This window comes from Charadrius vociferus, unplaced genomic scaffold (assembly GCF_000708025.1).
Source record: "Charadrius vociferus isolate BGI_N301 unplaced genomic scaffold, ASM70802v2 scaffold839, whole genome shotgun sequence".
In the NCBI taxonomy this organism is placed as follows: Eukaryota; Metazoa; Chordata; class Aves; order Charadriiformes; family Charadriidae; genus Charadrius; species Charadrius vociferus.
Window position 1 is genome coordinate 224,064 of NW_009650168.1, and position 25,476 is coordinate 249,539.

Consider the following 25,476-nt stretch of genomic DNA (forward strand, 5'->3'; position numbering starts at 1 on the left):
TGTGGGTAGTGCCTAAAAGCACTGACTCAGAAGAAATGCCTCACCAGATTAGACAGTGCATGCAGATGAAATAAAAAGACGGTCTCAGCTGAGAGGCTTTACAGCGTAAGGTCCCAAGTCTGTGTGGTGGGCACGTTCCCATCTTGGTCTAACTGACTGCTCACAAGAGCTCTGTCCTTGTCCATCCATCAGCCTAAGAGAACGCACCAGGCTTGTACACTACCAGATCCAGCCTGTCCAAGCACATTGCGTAGCACTCCCTGCTGCACAACCCTTGCTAAACACCCCTTCTGTCACCTCAACAAGAACCTCCTAGGATCCTGTCCACCTAGGACATGAGCGCCCTTTTTCTGGAGGGAACCCAGACAGCCAGCTTGGCACCTCCATAACTCACCAGTGGCCAAGGTTATGGCCAAGACAGAGCCTTGAAACAACGGAGACAGGAAACCAAGAGACTCTTTGGCCAGGACCCTCCAAAAGCAGTGCCTGGGCTAACTGCGTTATTGAGGCAATAGCACTTAGCCCCAAACAAACCAGATTTCAACCATGGCTCACCCCGGTGTTCCAGGTGACAGCTTTTAATGGGAATGCCCCAAATAAAAATTTGGAACATTCATTAATTCTTCAGGCCACACAGTCTTGTCTATTTTTTGCATGAAAGGTTGTATGGCAAGCACTTTCATGCTGAACCCTCAGCGTGAGGATGAAATTCCCGTTCCCTAGTCACCATGACTGAAACATCCCACATGGTCCATCACCTTTATCTCTAGGGTGTCTGTAATGCCAAGAATGGCCCTATAATGCTTATGCGCAGTTGTTGGCAGGCACAACCAGCATGAGCCATGCGCATGTTCACAGAGATCGTCAATAAGACAATGAGTGTCCTCTCAAATATGGATGCAACTGGATGTCGGGATTGCTAGGTAATCCTGCTCTTGGTGCACGGCCAGCAATGTCTGACTGGATGTAGCGTATGCAGGGAAGGGCTCATGCTATATGTCAGTCGTGGAGTGCACCAGAGCAGGGTGCAGGTGTTGAGACTGTGCTCTTCCACCCCTGGCTGGCTCTGCTCACCTCAGTGGGACTAAGCCAGGCTGGTTGTGGCTGTATGTATGCGTTTTTTCAAGGGATCTCAAATTGTCTATTGATTCAGTCGTGCAGGGGTATGAGGGAGGGCGTTCCTGGCAGGCACCTCTGCCCTTGATGTGGCACTCTGCTCTGGTCAGGAAAGGGCAGAGAGTAAACCATCCGTGCTGCAGGTACTTTGAGAATGTTATATGGGTGACAGCGGGTTGTGGGATGAGGGGGCAAAACGGTGTGGGCTCTGCTGCACTGGTATATGATGCACATCTGGCAGTCCAGGGCAGCTCACACAGCTGTTCTGCAGTGTGTAGTCTGCCAGACTGCCTAAGGGGTGTGCGCTGAAGGACTGAACGGTCCCAGGCTTGCCCAAGGCATTCAAACTAAAATATTAAAATGTTTTCATGACCTCTATCTATTAAGCAGATGTGCTGGTCAGGATATTTATACCAGCTTTGCAAATTTTGAGAAAGTAGGTACCGACCGCCCAGCTACCCCAAGCCTCATCCCTGTGCTGGGATGGAAGGAGAGACCCATTTTTATGGCACACCTCACCTCTGCCTCAACAAGTACCACAAAAGATAACTCCCCTCGTTTCATCCCCACCGAGCCAAACTTCCCAAGAAAGCATCACTGGCATGAATATGCACAACAGTTTTTGTAGCAGTCTGGTCTATTCCACCAGCACATGGCCGTCACTATGAAGATGTGTATCAGAAGATATTATAAAGATACACTTTTGTGGAATCTGTATGTTATTAGACACACTGCAAATACAGAAAAAAGAAATATAATTTGATTATTCACTGTATACAACTCAAGTCCCTTGGACAAAATCTTGTTTTCACCTGCTATTTAAAAAAAAAGCAGGCTTTGACCTTTCTTTTTTTAAGTGTTCAGTTTTATTTTAAAAGACTGAAGCAAAGAATCTAAATATGGGTTATGCCCTTGCCGAGTATTTCGACCTCCTTTATTCTGCAAGAAGCTATCAGGGCTGCAACCCACATATCAGTAGTGGCCTTTGTAGGAAGAAATCTGTTTTCAAGGTACAGTTAAGGTTAATAGCCATGTAGCTCTTCTTTTTCAGAAGCTCATTTAGCAGCACTATTATGATGAGGATGATGATGATTGATTACTAACTTCTGCCTTTTTGCACAGAAAGCACCATTCCTGATTGGCTAACTAGAAATGCTGTAATGGTCATTAACTTTGTTGCAGGAACCACTGCCAAAGTGATAAATAGATTTGGTTTACATTAGCTAGCAGCCTAAAAGCATCATTTGACCTCATTAATAGATCTAATCAAATCTGGAGTTATGCTCCCTAAGAAGGAAGACTATCCTTTTTAGGCCAAGAACTCTGAAGCTTTTTTCTGGTCTCCATAAATACAAAAGTTGAAATTTTGTTCCACTGAGGTAAGGGCACAATTATCTCCAAAATGCTTTGTGCAAATGCTAGGCATTCAAGTTTTCCTGACTTCTTTTTCAGTCTGGAAGAAGTCAAAACTGCTCTTAGGAGGCATTAAAAGCTACCTGTACAAGCACAGGGAATCTGTGTGTCCTGCTCTCAGCTAGGACAGAGTTAAGTTTCTTTCTAGTGGTTACCGTGTTTCAGATTTGGTATGAAAGGAATGTCAATAATGTGTATTGTTTTAGTTGTTGCCAGGTGATGTTTATATTTTTCAAGGCCTTTTTTTCAGCTTCCCATAGAAGCTGAGAAGGAGCCTAGACAGAACGATGGAATGGCCCATGGAATACTCCATACCATAGACATCATGCTCAGTATATAAATGGGGCTTGGCTGGGGGATGGGTACTTGCAATCACTGCTCAGGACAGTACCAACTTGCCAGGCAGTGAGAGTGACTTCTGTCATTATTACTATTGTTATTATTATTGTTATTTTCCTTTTCTGTTATTGTTTCTGTTAAACTGTCTTTATCTCAGCCCACAAGTTTGTTTTTTTTTTTCTTTTCCCTTTCCTCTCCTTTTCTCCCTCTTCTCCCTGCCCTTCTCGGGGAAGGGGGAGAACTGTGCGAGTGGCTGTGTGGTCCTAGTTGCTGGCTGGGGTTAAACCATGACACTGTGTTTCCTGGAAAAGTGGTCAGTTTGCTGAAGGAACCAAGAACACAATCTTTGCATATACACATCTGGAATTTCATGTTAGCATGTTGAAGTCTACATCAAAATTATACGGTTGACGTACAGATATAGCTCCTCAGGTCTGTGGAATGAAAAAGCTGCAAACTGTGTTTAATCTCTTAATCCACATTTCCTACACACTACCTGCAACTTGTTATTCGTTGCCTTCATCTTTACTTCTGTAGGATATAAGTATAACACACTCCTTACTGTTGCTGTGCTTCTAACTTTGCCTACCTAGCAATGTTAGAAGTTATTAATTAAGCATGCCCGGAATATGTTTTCCCTCATGTTGTGCTTCAGTCTTTTGCTAATTAGCCTGAATAATTAATTTCCACGAGCTCTAGTCAGGCCCTATATTCAGCTAGGCCATGAGTGTGTGTGTTACAGCTGTAACCCAAAGTTGATAGTTTTAGTTTAGGGAATGATGTGGATCTGAAAAAAGACTGGAAAGGACTGTTTTGGAAGCACACATATCATCCTGAAGGACAGCACAAAATGTTCTCGTACTGTGTGGATTAATACAAGCAGTTTGTCCTGATGCTTTCTTTGTCCTGTTAAATCTTACTGGCTATCAGGCAAAGCTACTACTATCAGTTTGTCTCTTAAGACAGCAACTCTCCCTAAAAATCTCATCTAGTACTTTTATCTCCCTTCTTTTTTTTTTTAAACCTGACATAAAGCAGAGGAGAAGTATGACTCTGCAAGCTTTGGGACAGAGGAGGAACCATGAAAAAGAAGACTGTCTTAATTAATGTCTGTATTTTATTTGGTGATTGTTGCTTATTCTAAAATTTAGCAGTGTTGAGAATGGGAACCAGAAACCTGTTAACTCTTCTCGCTTTGGCCTGTAGTTTGAATTATTTCCTACACAATGCCGTGACTTAAGCATGAGTTAGAAGTGCTGCCATACATTAGAGCTTCCAACTTGATGAATGAATTCAATCTAAGTTTCTCCATTTCCTGGGTGAGCACTCTTAACTTTCAGATTAATATATAAAAAGTAGTGAGCTGTGCTACCAGTGTAGTATCAGAAGACTCAGCCTTGTTCTACTCCTACCCCCATTTCCCAAAAACAAGGGCTGTAGGCATCCGTCCTTTGAAGAGGAATTTTCCTTCCCCAGTGTTATGGAGACAGGTGAACCAGTCTGCTGCTCTGAGACCTGTGCTAAGGGTTTCAGATGAAAATGCTCCATTTTAAGCCCCCTTATCCAGCTTGCTGCTGTAGAGCCAACCTGGGAGACTTTTCATCGTTCTGAGACCCCTTGACTCCCACCTGTGCCGAGTTTGAAGTCCAGCCACACAATACTGAATTCAGGCTGCAAGCTTTTCTCAAATTGAGTCAGCTATTTTTCCTGGATATGACAGAAAGAAATAAATCCTGTCTCTCAGTACCAGAGTCCACCTTTGATTATCTGCAGTAGGTGTCAGTTTTGCCTTAGACTGCCCAAATGAAAACCAGACACATTCTAGGCGCTTACATCCCTTATGGGATCTAATTGTACGAGTTCAATTCACAGAAAGAGCATCCTTTTCCTCCATCTCCTTCTGTAGTGTCCTATTGACACTGAGTGTGCTCAGCACAGATCGATCCTACTGGTACGTCCAGGCCAGACTTTCTCCACTAAGTGAAGCATTCCTGTAAGTGCATATTGAAAACTCAGTGCTGAAATGCCACCGGCTTCTTCTATTCACTGGGAAGAGAATAGGAAACAGAACCTTACGCCAGCTCTGAAAATCAATTATTAGACATTCTTGTTTGACTTTGCTGCAGCAAATGGTCATCAGGGCCTGACTCAAAAGTTCTATACTAGACTTGGATCTACAGTTCTCTGGTTGACACCACTCCATGTTAATTGCTTTTTATCTTTGAATTGCTTTCTGAATGACAATTTGCTAATCAGTATAGTCTGAGAAAAGTATTCATGTCATTTTAAAGAAAGAAAGCCAGGAGAGGATGACCTATGACTTGCTTTCACAAAGAATGTCATTGAAACTTGAGAGCGGTCAATCTAACCCCATGCCCAGTGTACGCTTCTCTCCTGAGGTTGTCATATTTCCACTCCAGTAAAATTTTGCTCCAGTATTTACAGTCAACCTTAGCAGATGCTCTGCACGGACACATTTTCTTATTGCTATTTAACAACCACTGCATCCCCTCATCGCTGGAAAGTGCATCCCACTTATTAAAATCATTTAATTAAACCCTGTTCTTCTCTTTGGATTAATTTCATTGCTACTGATCAAAAAGGCTGAAAAAATGATCAGATCTTATAATTAAAAGTACACAGCAGAGTTCTTGCTTCTGTCCCTATGTAAATACAATCAAACCTGAAGTCATTAACCCCAAGTTTGGCCAGAATAGAGAAATAAAAATTAAAAGGGAGTGCTGTAACTAAGCATAGGAAAAATAAACACTTCAGGAATTAGAAGACAGGGTTAAAGGCTCATTTGCTGAAATCAATGGCCACAGTCCTGATGACTTCTGTCCAGCGAGGATCCTGTCCCTGGTTCCCAATTCCTCTTGCAAGTACTCTGCCATTAACTAAAGAAGCCGCTGTGCTCTCTCCTAATAAGAACCTTGCAATAGCTAATCGACAATTCTTTCAAACCTGTAGCATCACCAGTAATGAACAATTAATCCTCCGTCTCCCCACAACTGAGTTCAGCTCAGAACAGAAAGGGAGAGGCAGCAAAAGAAAATGGACTCCGTGAAGCATGAAGAAATAAAAATGAAAAGATCATAAAGAAAACAAACATTAAGGGTAGAAGAGCAATCAATAAAGTCCAAAGCTTGCAAAGATTGTCTTGGAAAATAAGTACTCTAAAGGAATTTAAATAAGTATAAATGGAATTCTCAGAAAGATTTATTTAAGAGTGAATTAATTCTTCAGTGCAATTTCCTTTTTGCTTCCCTTGCATGATTGTCTCTTAGGCTACTTTTCTTTCTACATATGGTGCCACATGACAATAACAACACATTAATCTCTAAGTTATATATCTTCTTCCATAGTGATTATTCCAGCAAGCAAAAGGTTAATGCATTTAAATGAATGCAAATGAGATGGTGGTTTGTTACTGGCTGAAATTGCCTCAAAACAGACTAATAGTGATACACAGATGCAACTTTGCATCTGCAGTCTAATTAAAACTAATCTAATTAAATATGGTGCATCTGTAAAGCAGCTTGAGCGCTGCAGAGAACACACAGAATTTCTTTTATAGTTGGAAAGAGCTTCCAAGAGCCAGTGTGTCTGCCATTTCACTTTATTTGGAACCACTTTAATAGCAGGTGAGTAATCAGCAAATAAATTTTCTGTAGCTGCTTTGGAATTGTTCATTCACAGAAGCAGAAGCAGTGATAATGTATCCACAGATGCATTACAACAGCAACGGAGGCCACATTGACTGGGGGAGGTAATGTCCTTTCATTAGGCAAAATGATACAGTTGGAAAAAAGAAAAAAGCTTGAACCCATAATTCATCCTTCAGTCTCGCTTATTAAGGCAGAACTCAACTACAAAAAAACACTTATGCAGACGTGTTACGTTACTGACGTGAGCTGTCCACTGCAAAATCAGGCATGATCAAAACCTTGTCTTATCAAGGGATTCCTTTTAAAACATTCTTATTACAGAATCCCTTTTTTACTGGCAAATAAACATTCCACAGACATTGTATTCAGTATGAAAACTTATTGCTCTCAATAGAAATTCTGCCATAAGTGATTCTATTACTAAGAACTACAATGGCCACGAGGTAATAATATAATGTGTGAGGTAATAATATAATGTGTGAGGTAATAATATAATGTGTATAACCCTCTACCCAGCATACAGCCTACAGATTGTGAGACCAATGTAAAAGAATAAATTCTGGTGTTTTACCTTTTTTCTTTCCTTCTCAAAAATTCAGGTAAGAAACTTCATGTTAGAAAACTGTCTTAAAATGCTTAAATCAGCAGTTCTCAGATGAAAGAAGGTCAAAGGACAAATCCTGATGAAAAGTTCATCACAACATACTTCCATGAGGTACTACAGTAGAGAAAGATACTCTGCATATTCCCACCTTAGAGAAATAGTCTGAACTGTCTTTATCTGGTTGCAACCTAAAATAATTATGTTCGTAGAAAGCCAAATATACAAAGTCATGGTGCCTGTCTGGAGTCTGAATTCAAGCAAGGTAAAGTGGCTCTCCAGATCTCATTGGTTTTCTTCTTTCTCCCTTCCTCCAGGCTCACCAGATTGCTAAAATGTTGAATTTAGTAATATCCAGATCACTAAAATGCTGAATTCCAGTATGTCCTTGACTCTGTGGGACAGGCATGTCTCTCTGGTCCTGGGAAATTCTCCACATCAGGCTACACTGTGCTAGAGAAGATTCATGGAATGAGAGCATGCAAGAACTATACCATAGATTTGTCACTCTCCTAGAAGGCCAGCAAATTGAGTCTTCTTACCATTTTAGATGAAATATTCACCATACGAAAAACTGAAATAGGCTTGAGTGTAAATCTCTGGAGACTTCTATTTTCTTGGTTGGTAACCTAATCAGTGAGCTATCTACCTGACATAAACCAGAACTAAGCCACTTCTCCCATAGAACAAAGTTCCTGACTCCTTGGGTCTCCCATGGAGGATTGCTGTATCACCCTCAATGAGAAGGATGAGTAATGAATTCTCCATGAAGTCCAACTTATAGCCCATAGGATCTCTCTCTTCACTATGGGGTGAGATATGTGGGTTTAAACCTGTTTACGCTGAGTAAGATGCCAGCCATATTCTTCCTCCTCTCATGATAGTGAATTAGCAACTATCCTTATTACAAAAGAAAACTGGTGACAACACCTTCTTTAGCCCCACTGTAGTCCCACTAGTTCCAAGAACGAAAATACAACCTCCAAGTAAAAGAGCAATAGATAAGACAGATAAATCCCACAGTGAAAATTGGGTCTGTTGTTTGAAAAAATGTACATAGAGGGCTCCATTATCAAAAAGAAATCACAAATGATGAAAATTCTCAAAATTGTCCCATTAAAGTAATTTTCTTTGCTGCATGATGTTTCTAGACAAGTAGAGCTCAGATTTGAGTCCTTTCAGTTGTAAATAGTTCCATTAATTTCAGCAAAACTATGCTGAGCAATGTTTGTAGGATTATGTCTTGAGGTGAACTTACTAATACACAGGAAAAAAACACTGCGTGCTTTTAACAGCATTCCTTTAACCTAGGAAAGATAAGTGCGGTGATTCATAGAAAAGGGATATTTTGGTAAGTCATAACTAATTTTCAAATGAAATGTCAGTCTGAAATTGCTAATCAAATAGTAATTTTCATGGTATTTTTCTATATGCTGGTGTGAAATTTACTCCATTGTAGAAGCTTGCAAAAGGCATCTTTCATAATTTAAAACCTATATTAACGTGAGGTTTATGTGCTGCACAGGCTGTCACCGAGGCCCATGCAGCAGAATGAATATGCCCCTTTGTGAATATGTGCACTGATGGTTAACAGTACTGTGCACTACACTAAAAAGCCTCAGGGTAACAGCGGCTTCAAAAAATTGTGTTTTCTTTCTCCCAAATATGTAACATGAAGAAAAGTTCAAAATGAAAAGCATCTAACTTTATACAAGGGAAATTTTACTCAGATCTAGATTTTCTTGATGTTTTATTTTATCGCGGTATCACACATTTCCTAAGAAATGAAAGGGGGACTGTCAAATACGTTGTTATTTTTACATCATAGTTTTGATTTCAGTGCAATTTGGAGCTTTTAGACTGTGGTACGAACATATGGCTGTATATATATTGCATTAAGGACATTGCATTTACTTGGTTTACTCTTTATTATGCATTAATTAATTTACTAATTAGTAATTATTTATTTATTGTTTGTGTATTCTTCTTTATTATCTTTACTATTACTCTTGTATTACTTTGCTCACACTTTTCTCCTACATTCACTCAATATATAGTACCCATAAGATAAACTGCTTTTATAATGTATGAAGGCCTTATTATGGCTCAGCCACCTGTGAATTGTCTTTAAATCAATATAGAGTTTTAAGCCACCAGAAGTATAGAATGGTATTTTATATATGGTAAAAAACAGATAAAATACAAAATACAGTAAAATAGAAATTATTTTTAAAAACAACACAGGACATCTGCTGAAAAGTTTCTAACTTCTTCTAGACTTGAAAGTTGACTATATTGGTGAGCACAACATTTAGTAAAATTTGAATGTCAACCCTGTGGTGCCTTTGCTATGTTTTTAATAAACAAGTAAAATAATATCGATTTGCCAAAATTATCTCAGAAATAAACCTGCCAATATTTGCCTCACTTTCTGATTGCTGGTACTAGCATATTACTCTGCAGTAGCGCAAAACTAGGACTTATTTGGAGAAATCTCAAAAAGGGTTTCTAGAAACTAGTAGATAACTTCTGCTTATTTTGAGATGACAGTTTTGAGTGTTTTTAATCAGACTTGTCACAAACTCCTAGATCTGCTAGGTGGTGAAGAGCCCATCCTTGAACTGAGGAAAAGGAAGACCTCCTCAATACGCCTTTTCAATGGAGCTTCAGAGCCAAAGTTATGGCTACATACAGGAACACTATAGTATATGAGAAGTGCAGATGGCAGAGGTAAAAATGGGCCAGTAAATTTTATTCTTATGGTGCAATAGTCCTTTACTAAGGATAAAGTTTTTATCTCCATCACTTGCAATATGCAGTAAGCTTGGAAGGTAATATTTTTGTGCTGTGACTAGTATTCAACCCATCCCAAATCATAAATAACTTATGTTGGCAGCGTTGTCCCAGGAGACTCTACTAAAGTAAGTGAAACTAGTTATATTTATTCAGGCACATCATGGTAGAGGTGACATTTGATGAAAGAAGAAATCCTTCCCTGGAGCGAAAACTAAAGGCCATTTACCTCACTGCTGATGGCTTAGAGATCCAATATGTCTGCAGTGGCTTCCACAGATTCAACCACTGAAGAGTTAAAAATACCACCCCAAAATAAACCCCCTTAAACAGCTCTCTAGTCAAAATATTTTAATTATGGCCAACACGTATTTTGATTGATAGCCCTTTTATCCCTTTAAGAAAGCAGTTTTGGACAGGCATACCCCTTACAAGTGGCTAGTACTTATTTAATTGTCCTCACATGCCTTCAAGTTGAGTCAGCTCATGCCAGGAAACAACTTTCTGGAAGCCAGCACTGTAACCAATTTTCCTTTGGCTTCTGTCTAAACTTGGCAATGCTGCCATTTATCCTGGCTTGTCTCAATTGTTGATCCTTATCTGAGGTCATACACAATTTTGTTGACTGACACTAACATCACAGGGTCATACGCATCACACTTTTCTCTTCTGACTCGCCTTCCAAAAATGTTTCTTGGTGAACGAGTAGCGGAGTTAGTTGCAGTTAGAAAACACTTGAGCAGGGATATGAGGTTTCCAGCTCATGGTTTAGTGCAGGAACATTCAACATATTCATGGGGTAAAGAATAACCACTGACAGGAGCCCTGTTAGTCTTGAACAATAAACCAGCTAGTCCTACCCTCATGATTTCTGCCACTGACAAAAAAAAAAAAAAAAAGTCCATTTTACAGTACATTAGTGTTGAAGTTACTAAAAAATAAACATCAGTATTTGGTCTGCTTTGCTAAAATGTTAGCTGAAGGCTTTTCACTCCTTCTTAGCAAGCTTTGCGTGAAGTAAAGGGTAAAGTAGAGAAATATTGTTTCATATTTATTCTTTTTCATCAGAAGTATCCTATGGCAGAGAGACAGCCTGGAGAACGGAGCAGAGACTAGCACTGGCAGGGAGCCTTATGCCTCTATCAGCCATATGTCAAAAAAAATTCAGAGGCTTTAACTTTCATGTTTCTCCCTGTAACTGTATTCTTTGTGAAAGTCTTACCATGGCAAAACTGTTGTTTGGGTTTTGGTTTTTTTTTTTTTTTTCTGGAGAGGCAGAATGTGTAAATGAGAGGAGAAGGTGCTGTGTGATGAGGGAATCGGGAAAAAGTAAGGAAAAGAGGCAGTAGGTGAAAGATAGTGAGAAGAACTGGAGTTGTAAGTCACAAATTGGTTATCATTTACTTTCAGATCACAGATGTGACCTCTAATGCTTAAAAGCCATACATCTCGTCAACATACTCTGTAATAGTAACTCTCAGAACATCAGACCTATTGACACGGAGATTCTGAAGACATATACTGTCATTAATGGTCATCTGTCTAGTGGAAGCAAATGTTGCACCTTATTGGAGAAAGAACCACTGATTGTTATTATTATTTTTTACCTTAGAAAAGGCAATTGAAAGTTCACCTGGCATCAGGACAGGAACAGCTCTCAATTCTCCACTCCCCAAATGTCAGTACAAACACAATACTGATGCAAAACCCCTTTATTTTCCTTGCCCCATAAAATATTGTGGGAAAGCAGGGAATATCATAATTGATTTGCTACATCAAGAATCATCACTGACACTTCAGTCTCCTAATGGCTCCCAACCCTCATTCTGACAATGCTGAATGAGTAACAAACTGCTGTGCTTCAACATCCTCACAATTTGGGTATAGTCTCATTAAGTTTGGGAACTGGATGGTAAGTACACTCCCCAACAACTATAAGCATGGACATAATTTATTCTAGTCCTATGCTGACGTAAGTTTATTACAGCTTGTCTTTACCTCTTATAAAAAACAAAGGAAAGCAAAAGCAGCTTTGAAATAGAGAGGCATTATAGCATTTGCTAATCTATTAAAAGTGATCCATCTTAGCGTACATGACTGATACCATGTATGTTCCTAGTACTTTGTAATTCTCCCTGATATCAGGAGAATGATTACAGAAGTCTGCCAAAACAGAGAACTATCAGTAGCATTGAAGGCAATCCTGTATTTTTGTCTGCAAGAATTAAAGTACTGCTGGGGTCCAGCCACTGAAAAAGTCTTGAGCCCTATGATAGTCTGATGCTGACTTTCAGCTGCTTCTCATCGCCGAAGCTGAAAGGAGGGAGGAATTAGTGAGGTGTCACATCCGCTCCACACTCATTGCTACAGCGCTCCAGCACACCCACCAAACAGCTGAACAACTCTCTAAAGCTCATGGATGACCTAAACCCAGAAGCAAGCTAAACAACATCATCTGCCAGTATCCTGGATCCCTCTCAGGCATAGAAAGTGGCACTGTGGTGGTCTGCGTCCCCCTGAGCCAGTAATGCTGGGGAACAGCAGTGGAGACATGCTGATGCAAGGGCTGCGGTACTTTGGAGGAAGCATAAAACCAACGTCCTCAGCTTTTGTGGTGATGAAAGATCCCCTGGGATTTTCCCAAAAGGATTGTAATGCCTTACAGCCCCATCCAGCTCTCATTAAACTAAATGGAAAGAACCTCAATCACTACTCTGGAAATTGGATGTTTGCAGGGTTGGCCCAAATCCCAAGTGAGGTAATTACATTCTTCCAACGGCTTCCATTGGAAAATTTCAGACCCCCCTGTCCCAAATGATCTCAAAGTAGCACTCTACTGATCATTTAAACTAAACAACTGCCCTAAATGCCATTTTTTTTTGACAACCATCATGAAAATGTGCGTTGTGATAATAAGCCACGTGACAAAACAGGGTACAACTCTCAGCAAGCAGCCTACTAAAATGAAATGGAAGGTAAAAAAAATAAACTGATGTTTATGAAGGTCTGAAAAGAAATTTGCTACTACCATTATATGTGTGTGTGGTACACGTCTTTAAAATTCCATGACTTGTAGAGTTACAAACTTTTAAAATAACCGTAGCTAAAGTAAAATTAATTTACGTTAAAATATGAATTAATGTAGCAGTCCATCAGGTAAATTGCAGCATGTATTAGAAATGTGAGTGTTTACAGTCTTGATCCTCCAAACCACTTGTGTGTAACAAATTTAATTCGCTGCACTATTCAGGAGCTTAAAGGTTAGTACACATTTAAATACTTTACTGGATTAGACCTTTTGAAATTCTAAAATCTGCTGTGTATCATTTCAATACCTGAACTCAGCCTGCATACCCACGCTGTACTTGCATGGCTGTATCAAGTAAGAATGTACTTCTGTTGCCTTTTAGGTTATTTACAGGAGTGGTGTAGGTCAATCAAGAAAGACTTGAAAACAAGAAGAAACTTGTTCACCAATTTGCACTCATCCTGCACCACAGGGTTCAGCTAGCATTGCTATGCCATCAGGGATTTGGTATCACAAATTATTTTACCTAATGTAGACACAATTTAGGGTATTGGTTGGTTTGTTTTTTTTTTTTTAAAGAGGATATATTTTCTGTTCCTTTTCTATCTGGAATTGCCAGGATAAATATTCAGTTCAACAGAATAAAAATGCTTCTTGTCATTATCATTACAAAATTAAAGCTAGTTTTCTTATTCTAGGTGGCAGTGAGAAGAAGTAGCGATGTTGGACAGATCCATGCACTTTGCAGAATCAAAGCCCAGCTGTCAGTAGGTTCCTAACAAAAACGAGCTGTTGCAAATCAAGGATGTTGCACAGTTTAAACACTTCAGTTAATGCTGAAACTGAGTAGAAAAAAGGTTTTTCTAAATAGTTTCCCTCTTCCATTTTGTCTCTTTCTAGATACCTGTATTTATATCAAGCAAAGCAGTGTGCATAAGTATTTTTGTACCATACAATCATTGTTAAATAAATGCATGGCTGTTTTAGAATAGTCAAATCAATTTTGACATTTTTCCATGCTATGTTATCATCATTAAACTTATGCCTTGAGTTCAGTAACATTAAGCTTTCTTGTTTGTTCATTGATCCTCTCGCCCCCCTATTTTGTCATCTTGGCCACCTCACTGTCCTAGGACTTAAAACTCATCAATAAATATTTCATGAGGCAAGAGAGTTTAGAAATTGGTATTCTGGAACAGTTTCCTATAAAGTGATTACCATCACTGAGTTGTAATCTAAAATGCTATGCTAGACTGAAATTGATGAATAGTAAGCTTGCCTTATCTTCCTTTGTCCTCCTTCCCTCGCCCATGTTGCAAGTAAATCTGCACTCATGGCATATTAAAACCAAATAACTGACTCCAGGGCTGAGACCTGAAATACTACATTCCAGCTTAGAGCACGTGTTTGCTGAAAATTGGGTACTGAGGTCTTAGAAAACATGATAAATTAGCTGGCTTTGGAGGACATGAGGTTTGAAACCTAAAGAAGAAACATGTCTGAATGTTGGGTTAGCAAGTATATTGCTTGTGCCAATTTTTTCATGTGAGTTCTGGCTAGGGCAAAAGTGTTAATAAATACATAACTGAAATCACACTGAAGGAAAATAGACAATTCAGTGAACTCTTGTAAGGAAGGACCATAAAAGTATCTGTAAGAAAAGTAGAGAAATTATCAACGTTGTCGACTACATGAAGAATATATTGCCTCTCTACAAACTGTTTCAAGTAAAAAAAAATCTAATGCCTGTCCTAGTCCTGGAGGTTTCTTCCCCACTGGGGGATGGTCCTCACACAGCGCCGGGGGGAGAAAGCTTCTCATGTGGAAATGACTTTCAGTCCTATTGGCAGTTCAGCAGCTTTAGGATACCCCTTCTCCCTTCCTCTTCAAGGAGCTGCCACCCCTACTCCACTGTGTTAAACGAATGGTTTGTGTGGCTGCTTCAAACTGACAACATGGGAGATGCCAGCAAAGGTTGAGGAATATCATTCAGGCTGCAACCTAAAATACCTGAGTTCCTGGTCTTCCTGAGACTAAAGCTAGAAAACTAACATGGATCTGCCTTGCTTGCAGGAACACCTAGGAAAGAAATGCAGGATTCATGGGGTCAGAATCTGTATCCTAATGAGGGACATTTACTCAAGAGTAAGGAGCCCTAAATACTCAGTATTATTTGCTTATTCTGTCCAATGGCATTTGACAGCAAAAAACATATGCGGTCCTTCAGCCAGCCCTCTGGTCCAGTGAGTTCCCTTATTCTTCATCAGATTGTACAATGACAGAAGAGAGTGAACAAATCGCACTCAAAGTTGGAGAAGTAGGTCTCTAAGTCCAGGGAGATTGTTTTCAGGCTGTGAATCTGTCTGTTATAAGGGCCTAACCTAGGGCTCCTCCTAGATACCAGTCTATGAGACTGGTATGATTTCAGGCACATCTCCCTCTATTTTTTTTTTCTTCTGGATAAACCTGGGCCTCTTGTTTCTGCGTCGTTCTAAAGAGAACCAAGGCATTTAACCCAGATTTGTGAATTTCACTCCCAGAGTCTAGTTCCTAAAAGCTAAGTGTAGAAACACTGAACATTTCTGGAACTCCTTTTTAGATCAGGGTTGAAATGTCTTTCCCATCTGAAAGGACGAACCTCATCTTTCATTTTGGCGGCTCTTGCTGCAATAGGGAAACAGTGCCAGCTACAGTACTGAAACATGCCCCCAGATGATATAGGGGCTGTGAGCGAATTAGGGAGCTCTTGCTGAAGTTGATAATTAAGATTAGATTCAGATTCAGAAACCTGCACAGGAGTAGGCAGATGGCTCGCTCAGCTGCCAGCTGGAACTCAGCCTTTATGAGGCAGTCATTCAAGTTCAACAGCACAGCTTCCTTCTGTGGAGTCAGAGCAAAGTCTATCCATACTAAGATCCTTCTGAAGATTTGAGGCCACCTCCACAGCTCTTGCAAACTGGCTGCATGTTCTGGAAGCAGCAGAGATTTTCAGATGTAGACCAGTTCAAGATCTTGCTTGAAATATGAGACGAGACTAAAAAGATAAAAGGAATGCAAGAAAGGATGCTATGGACCGACAGCACTCCTGAAAGCTCATGTTGGTGGTCTACGGCTTAGTATTTCACCCCCCTTGGCAATCTGGCATTGATGCCCAGGTATCTTAAACACTTCATACATCAGTAAAGGAATTCTTGTCTCTTTAAAAAAGTTTAAATACTTTAGAAAACATATATCAACCAAAATAAGGAGGGTACCATATATTTATGATCCCTCAGGGAAGACTTTAGTTCAGATAATTCTCAGCAGCAAACTCACCCAGTTCTAAGTAGAATAGTTAACAATAACAACAAAGAATGACATTCTATTCTTCAGCTGTGCCAATTTACAACAGTGCCTCAGAATAACAGAGGTGTAATTATCTACTCTTGGTTCTTATAAAAATGCAAGAGAATGTCTTCTAGCTTGCCACAGTGCCTAGGCACAAGTAGCTGAGGTAAGGACAGAATATCAATCTTAACAGTAATTCCTATATTTTCATTGCCCATTTATACCATACTTTTAAAAAGCAAATCTATTAACCATAGTCCCAAGTGCTTTTTGTCTTTTATGCGGTACGCTGCTGAGAATCAATCTTTAAATGTATTCTCAAATTTAAGTTCAGAACAATCGTTCCATGAACTCTCATTTTCAGAGCAAGATTACAAACTGAATTATAACAGATAATGGGTACTTTCTGTAGACACTTCATCTGCAGGTAAGTTTAGAAAAGACTAGCAAAGATTGTGTTTATTTTATGCATGTAAACATAATTTTAGTGCACCTTCCCTCACACAAAGTAATGAAATTTTAAGACACATTCCCAGCACTGAAAGGAAGTCAGCAACCATGTTCAGTTTTCTGCTTGTAAATTGAATTCTCTACTCAATTTATAAGGCACTGGCACAACTTGACATATCTATAGTGCAATAAAATACCTACTAGAGTCGTTGTAACATATAAAATAATAATCACAGTGATGTGCTAGAGGACACCCTTGGGGGTACTCTAGCACCCCTTGTTAAAGCCCCGTTACCAAACAAAGGGTAGGTGCTTACTCGGTTCTGCTATAGACGAATTTCATCCCCATGGCTGTAAAAGTTAATTTGAATGGGTTTTTTTGTTTCCCTATATTTTGCTGAAATGTTGTCAGCATCATGTATTTTACAGGAGAACTTGCTTCTCCTTCCCCTTCTTTCAGATTATCCAACTCAAAACCAAATGCTGTTTCTGAAAGCAATGTTTCAGACACATGTAATCAATAATGTAGAGTTCTGTTTGACACTGAGGTTATGCTCCCAGTAGGCTTCTGGTTAAGAGACAGTATTTCCTTTTAGACAGGACAGTGCGCTCTCAAGGTGCTGTGGAAAAGGACACGGGTTTAGCATGTGACAGGCTCCCCCTCTGCTGGGGTTGGAGGCTGCCACAGCTGGTGCTCCAGTTCAAGTTGTAGGAGTCTGCTCCTCTGATTCCCCCTTTCCTCCTCGGCTTGTCCAAGGAGCCAAGATAAGGGCCAGCATAGAAATAGGGTCCTCCCTCAGACCTAAGGGTGTCAGACATGTGGGTTGAGCTTGCTTTAATCGAAGGGGATGTGTAACCTCTTGGCAAGCACGTCTGCTTGATGGTGCTGGATCCATCTGTGGTCTGCAGCAGCACTTTTGGGTCATGTTAAGCAGCTCACACCTCTAACAGCTTGAGGTTCCTAGCTCAGTCCTGCATGAGGATCAAACAGGCAGCTGTCACAGATCCAAAAGTTTTAAGTACAGGACACGTTAAGGGAGGCCTATTAGAAGTCATATGAAAATAACTCATGGACTGCAAAAATTTTCTTCATGAGAGAATCAACCATTAAAATGTCAACAGAAGGTAATTCAGCAGGATCTCAGACCACGAGCTATTCCTTCCAGACAAGGATTTTCATCCATGTTCTACTTCATGAGTTTTTCACTTCCATTCTTCCACCCCTCAGTATGCATTTAGATACTTTGGATTTAAAAGCTGTATTTTCAGGATCCTAATTTCAAGCATTCAAAATATGCTGGACGCCTAAAAATAATGAAGGTATTTTCATATTAGGAGTTTATAAAATAACAGAGTTGAATTGTTTTTCTTTGTCTCACAATTTTTATGTCTTCTGGATGTGTGTGGGCAGTATTTTCAAGCTCTTCCCTACCAGCAGGTGATCTAGAAACTTTTATTTAATAAAAAAGAATAAATATTTAAGTTCTCATCTAATCACTCAACTCTCGGACTGAGGGGTTCAGGGAGAAAACAAAGTAATCTGAAATTTGCATTTAAATCGCTATATTTGGAAATAATGATTTCCCCCCCCCTCTATTATTGTACTGTAATAGCTCTTTCTTGTCCTTGTTCTGTGTTTCCAAATAAATCTTTATTTCTGATTTCCTATTTCTTCCCCAGTGTAAAGCGGCATGTATTTCCTTGGCACGAGCAACTGCCAATGATTTGATGACAGAAAGGGAAACAAGAAGACTTGAATTTATGCCTTCCTGCTTCCTCCAGCGCTGTTCTTCAGGCTTTCCTGAACAACAAGAAACTTCTTTCTTTATTCTCCTTTAAATTTCTCCTTACAACTCCTCTTTGCCAGGATACCTAAATAGAGTTTGACAATGTCAGACTGCTCCTAAGCTGAGATCGCTGCTTATTGTATTGACAAATATATGTGTGTACTTTTATATATGTATATATATGAACATACATACATATAGTCCTCATTTTCTGCAGGCAGGCAGTTATACCTTGCCTTATATTTAGAGAGGAAGGTCTCTGAAGCAGAGGCACAATTTTTTTCCAGCTATCCTAGGAAGATCTAAGGCAACGACTAACATTGGTATATGCCATGGAAATATAAAAAATAGCCATCACTGAGAACTTTTTTTCTGATTTTATGGTAGTTCTCACTCTATATTAATCTATTTTTTGAAATCTGAAAGTATTCTATTATCAGTATTTTGCTTCGTTTTATGAACTTAGAAAAGAACATGCCCTCTCTTCCCTGTGCCAGTGACACCTGTACTCCAGGAACCATTAGAAGAAGCAGTGAAATGAACAGCGTGAATTTGTTTTCTGCAAACGATCAAGCTGGCAGCTCCGTAAAAAATAAGTTTCAGAAAGATCCCATGCACAAAATCCTTGATTATCTAATAATAGACAAAACTCAGTAATATCTCCCTGATAATCTTGATGACAAATAAGAATGAAAAATTAAGAAATTAACTTTATTGCCATTTCTAGAGGGTAATAAGAACTCTTAATACAACCTCAGCTGGTCAATCAAGAAAGGCAGAAGGGCAGAACAGCAGAGACCAGCAGGGAGAAAGAAATGATGAGGTCTGTCTAGGATGACTGCTGAATGCTGAAACTTTAACTTACATGGCTAAACATATAAATCCAGAATTATTTTATTTGCTAATTTACCCAAATATATCTAGAACTCTGTACTTTAGCTTACTAAGCTATTATTTAGAATTAACCCAGACCTGAGTCTTACAGTGCTTTTTACTTTTTTTTTTTTTTCTTCAGTTTTCTCTAGCCTCCAGTCCCATTTTGTTTTGACAGTTATTCATTAAGCCAAGGAGAGTTTAATAAACCTTTCTCTGAATATCTGCAAACAGAATGTGAAACAAGTCTGCGCAGAACATTGGGTTTTAGCTTGAATCATCACACAGTTTTGAGCTCCTGGTTTGGGGGATTATCAGTCGGTTGTACACGACGAATCAAATTTAGGGGTTTTGAGCACCAGCTACTGAGGCCAAATGGAGCTGCAAGCCAGCCAAACATTTCAGACTAAGGTTGGTATGGGAATGTAACTTTTTATTCAATTACAACGTAAGACAGCAAAGAACATTAGAAATATGTAATAACTTCCTATTAAAGAGGTAATGATAGTATCCTGGATTCAATGGATTCAGATATTACAGCTATTCAAGACTGTATGAGAAGCATTAACAGCGTATCATTATTCAGTCAAATGTATGCTGGAATTTAATTGGATTTTTGCTGTTTTATTTACCTTGCTGGCGGAATGAGGTCTTCTGTTCATATAGGAATGTGTTAGGAAATACTTCATGACAACTTTGATTTTACAAAGATGCTTATTAAGTAAACTAATACTGATTGATGTTAAATTTTATTTTTCTATGGTTACTATCAGTATCTTGACATTTAAAGCCTCTGCCCAAAAGCTGTTGCTGTCTCACCTTCCCATAGTCTTGCTATAACTTGCTTACTGTAAATGTATGGCAGATATTTTCCTAGACTGTAGACAAAGGCCCAGATGGAAGAGCAGTGAGAGGGAGGAAGGAAAGAATCAATATATCTCTTTTAATGCAATTTTGTTTTCAGATGTAAGTGCCATTTTATCTGCTTTGTTTTACCCCCTTTTTCAGGTGCTGGAATTACTATGTTTAAAATGCAAAGTGTAAAAGCAGAGATGGTGCCTTTTTTCTCCTTCTGGTAAACAGCTTAAAAATTCTGCAGATTAAAGATAAATTGGGATAGAAAGTATAAGAACCAATTAAGATAGAGTGACTTTTATACACAGTGCAGTTATGGAAAAACAACTGTACTGTGATTATGCAAATCAGCCACTCATAACCAAAATGCAAGGATTTACATAACGGAGAAAAAAATTCTTCACAGTTATGCCTCAGTAACCTTACAGGATTTTTGCACTTTAATGGTATGACTCATTGTAATAAAGCGATCCTACTTGCTTTATCCAGAATGAAATATATGTTAGGACATCGCCATTCTGAATGATTTGTGTCGTTTTGGAAGCCTGCACTCTCCTGCCAGAAAAGGTAGGGTATGTTCTACTTTAAAGAGATATAAATCTATAAAAAAACCAGAATTTCTGCTTGTATCAGTCAAAATTTTAACTGGGTTTACATATTGCATCACTGGTCTTGTAATAAATGTATACTAATACAACCGAGCCCTCTGTTCTTGGAACTTTTTTTTCCTCGTTCTTTTAAATTCATCTGATTTTGATAAAATAAGACTTCTCTGGTGCATATAATACAGAAGGAAACATCAGTGTAATTTAAATTGCACAGGCCCTATCCTGGAGTTTTGCACAGTGAAATCTTAATGGGAATCCTGGTATTTTTAGTTAGTTAAGTATGTCTAGACTATTTAACTTGTGACTTCTATGTGTTCGACAAAACATTATTTTGAAAAGATGAGTGTTCTATTATAAGCCACATGGAAGGAACAGCACTTATTCAGCTCAGTGTGGTTTTCTGTACCTTTATTTTTGTCATCTTGTATTCCACTATTTTAGTGCTGGGTTTTTTAAAACAAGCATGACTTGATAGTAAGTAATTTCTATGATGAGCCAGAAAGAGGAGACTTATTAGCCCCCTCCTATGGCTGGACTTCTTTATTAGTCAAGCCAAGTTGATTGCAGGTGAGCTTTTTCACAATGTGGGTACAATCTGTCCTAGTATATATTCATTAAATCATGATGGCTTATTTTCCATCTGTGGACATCTTAGGCAGAGGCAACTAAAACATTTAATTATTTCTCTCGTGCACACAGACAAAACAGCACTAAAAAAAAAAAATAATCCTCTCCCAGTTATCACTAAGCTTGCAAAGCCTTCCCTGTCATGTGGGGATGAACACGAGACATTTGGAAGTTTTAAATGAGAAAGTACATGAACTAGAAAACAGGCTTGTCACTGAACTGCAGAGACGAGAGAACTTGCTGACTACGGAATTCCTTTGCCATGTGTAAGACTTGGGGTGAGGTCTTCAGTTTGAATCTTACAGAGGAAAAACCTGGTCCATGGTCTTGGAAATGTTCTTAGACCCAAGTATCGGTTCTGTCTCAATGATGCCCATTCACCATCTTTATTCTCTCTCACATGGCAAGAAATTCCCAGAAAGGCACTATAAAAATGATTTGGTTGGAACAAATTTACATTCTGCCATTCTGCTCTGTTTTAAGAGAGATTCTCAAAAAAATTTGCAACCAGCTGTAAGAGGTAAGGTCTGACAACTTCTCTGTCCTCAACTTTGTAACAGGCTAACAACACCTTGCTGACAACTCCCTACTGACAAAATGAACAAACAGTAAGGAAATGCTATAAGCTTCTGGTAGGGATATGAGGTTTCCTCTCCCCTCCCACCCCCAATATTTTGGAAACGGCCTACTTAAACTTATTTGGTGATCTGTTTGTGTTAGTTTATAAATGACAAACACATTTAGACCTGTTAATTATTGTCCATTCGTGTAGGATTTGTTACTGTTCTCAGTGGGGAAAACAAAAGTTACTTGAGGTGTAAAATGGCCCAACATGTCAATGGCACTATTTCATATTTAAATACTTCAAAAAAACATGCCCAAGCCCCTTTCCAGTACAATCAAAATTTGACTTTCTTCTTGAAATGGCAAAATAAAAAAAAATAAATATACACATCAGGATGATATGTTAAACAGTCCCAGTATTTGATGGAGATACTGAGAAGATCCAATCACATCTGCAGCCTCTTGAAGAAGAGCAGACAATAGGTATGGTACTTGTGACTACCCCAGGTTCATTTCTCCACTCACCACAGAATTCCTGCATGTTCTTGGATGAGTCTGGATATCTAAAATGTGGGCAATAAGCTCTGGTCTCGCTATCAGCACAAGGCATGTATTTAATAATAAATAAGAGTTGCCTTATGGCTGAGTACACTTTTCTCAGTAAGCACTTTCACCATGTCATAGTAGGTTCTTTTTTTTTTTTTTTCATATGAATTAAAAAAAAAAGTAAAAGTTTTATTTGGAAAAATTCTCCAGACAGGACTTTTCTCCTGCTTTCTCTGCTGTTTTCAAAAAGTATGCAGCAGTGCATTCAATGTTCCTCTCTATCTACATTTTTCTAGACGTACCAAGTACAGAGTCCATATACTAGAAACCATTCACACCTTTGCTATGCTACAATCAAGGTTTAAAAATAAAGGAATATCTACATAAAAGTGTCCTCTACCTCATTTACACAGCATGGTGAGCTAAAAATTAAAAGAGAAAATGTTTCAAATGCTGACCGTTTCTACCTCAGTGTCTTGTATTTTCTTTTTTTCTTCTTTTTCTTCTCGTAGTTTTGTTTTTCCCATGATATCATCAGGCAATTTCATTTCAGTACGGTCTGCACTGGACTGTGCAGATTACCAAACTAATGGCATACGGACTTCTTACCACTGTAATACCTCTATATTGCAAGTGAGAATTTCGAGTGACAGAGCAAAGCTGTTTGCTATCAATTTTGCAAAAACCACATCTGCCAGATTGCCAAGATCCATTTCAGAGATAAAAAATCGATTAATATTCTAATTTGTTATCTGTCTTTATCAGTCACACAACATTTCTTTATATAAATGATAACCTTCTACAAATGAAAACTCTTACATATGTTAAAATATTTCCCTGAAAATATTTTACATTTACTTACTCTTCTCAAGTTAAAATTATTAAAGATTGTCTCTCTAATGCCTGCAATTAAAATACACATACACACACAGCCTTCATCTTCACGTCTACAAAAGTGCCAAAATTATCTGCTTGTATCATTAGGTAATTTTTCTGTCAGTAACAAAATGGATTTTTTCCTTATTATATGAAGCTACATGGACAATATTGAATTAGTTGTATATTTAATACTAGTGTAGGCATACTAAAACGTACCAAACAGGTTCAAGAACTCTAGTATTATAAAGAGCAGCAAAAAGCTAATGCTTTTATTTTTTTTTACAAATGTGAACAAATTGAGGCCTCAACTTTGAATCAATACTTTCTAGCACAGACCAAAAGAACCCTGCTGACTTTAACCCTATTGACTTCACAGAAATATACACTCGTACTTTTAAAGTATTCTGTATAGGTACGGGAACTCATGCAAATAACATTCAAACACTGATGTAAGAGAATTACTCAGTGGGAAAAGCATGGCTATCTTCATCTGATGTATTTGAGCTGTTTCCTTATTAAAAAGCCATTTTCCCACTTCTTCTACATTTTCTAATCCCCAAAGATACACAGTTTCCTGTTCTCAATATTTATGAGGTCTGGCCAAATTTTGCTTTAAGGTAATATGCCCTCACACATTTGTCATAAACATGAAACCCTAAGTGTTACTGTTAGGAAATCTTTTGTTTATTGGTTCCAAGTCCTCTGTGAGTTCTGCCATCCCAGTTTTGAGGATTCAGCAATAATTCATCAGTAAAAATTAAAATTTTTAAAAGACAACCTGACATAACAAGAATAGACTCAACTCACATATGCATTTTACCCTATTTTTTCTATTCCAATGAATTTTGAGGAGCTTACTAAACCAGGTTTATTTTCTGATTTTTCTGGTTTTGACTAGAAAACATCTAGTACGCTGTCTAAATAAATGACAAAGAAGAAAACACCAAGTTAAATCTAATCTGCCAGCAGAAGCTTTTTAATCAATCAAGCTTTACTTACGTGGAATTTTGTTCAGTTCATTCATGAACTTCTCTTTCAACTTAGAAAATGCATCTTCTTTTCCTCCCCCTCCTCCGGGGCTGGCTGGTTCGGTGACATTACTTGGAGGGGCTGCTGCTACTGTGGTAGCTGGCGGTGCTGCCAGGGCCTCATGATGACTTTCACTCACCATTTTAACCCCTGGGTAAGCTGTTGGAATAAAAAAAAAAACACAACAAAATCCCAAAAGATAATGTTTAGATCGTTGAAATGGATCTCTCATCAATAAAAGACTAAATAGGCAGAATATCACCTGGTGCTCATGCTTACTGGATAAATATGACTGCATCAGCATATTGCTTCATGTTCTTCATAAAATATTTATTAGACTAGAGAGAAAAGTCTTTTGCAGGGTTAATTTCAGCCAGAATCATTTCACTGCTAAGGGTTCTTCTCCAACAGTGTTGCATTTTGAACTGCTGAATTCGAAACCTCAAAATTCCTGTAAAACTCTCATGCAGATTTATGGTTTGCTCTTCAATTTTGAAAGTATAAGCAAATTGGGTAATAACTGCTCCCTATGTGCAAATTTCACAGTGTAGTTACAGAATTATTTTTCTATGAGTGTTACAGAGGTGGGGATCATAGCTGAAGTTTCTATATAAAATAAATTAAGTGATACAGATATAATAAAAACACTTCAAGATTTCCTGTCAAAGCAATAACCTATTGTTGCCTATTTAAGCAAGTTGTATATTAAACAGAAATTGATTTGCATCCATCTTTATCTTCACTTATTGAAGGCAATTTTCCTTCCAGTTATTTTGTGTGACATTTGCTACTGACAATATTCTCTTAAATTATTCAGATGTCTCATCGGTGTATTCACGAAGCTATGACATCTGCAGGGTCTCTAAACGCAGCCATATTGAAATATCTCAGAGGCTGTCACAAACATAATCCCACATCAGCATATTTTTGATTCCATGTTGTTTAACAAGCATTTTGCAAAACCTTTACTTGA

At 38.6% G+C, this 25,476-nt stretch overlaps 1 protein-coding gene across 2 annotated transcripts in view; it reads right to left on the bottom strand.

Moving 5' to 3' along the window:
• Positions 1-24,659, bottom strand: part of SYT1 (synaptotagmin I) — a 131,372-nt gene extending 106,713 nt beyond the window's left edge. The window contains exon 1 of one of the 2 annotated variants that reach the window (XM_009892463.1): positions 24,474-24,659. In XM_009892463.1, the coding sequence (XP_009890765.1) occupies positions 24,474-24,645 (172 nt within the window). In that variant the 5' untranslated portion in view covers positions 24,646-24,659. The remainder of the gene's footprint in view (positions 1-24,473) is intronic. The other variant, XM_009892464.1, reaches the window with a different exon arrangement.
• Between the last annotated feature and the right edge of the window lie 817 nt (positions 24,660-25,476).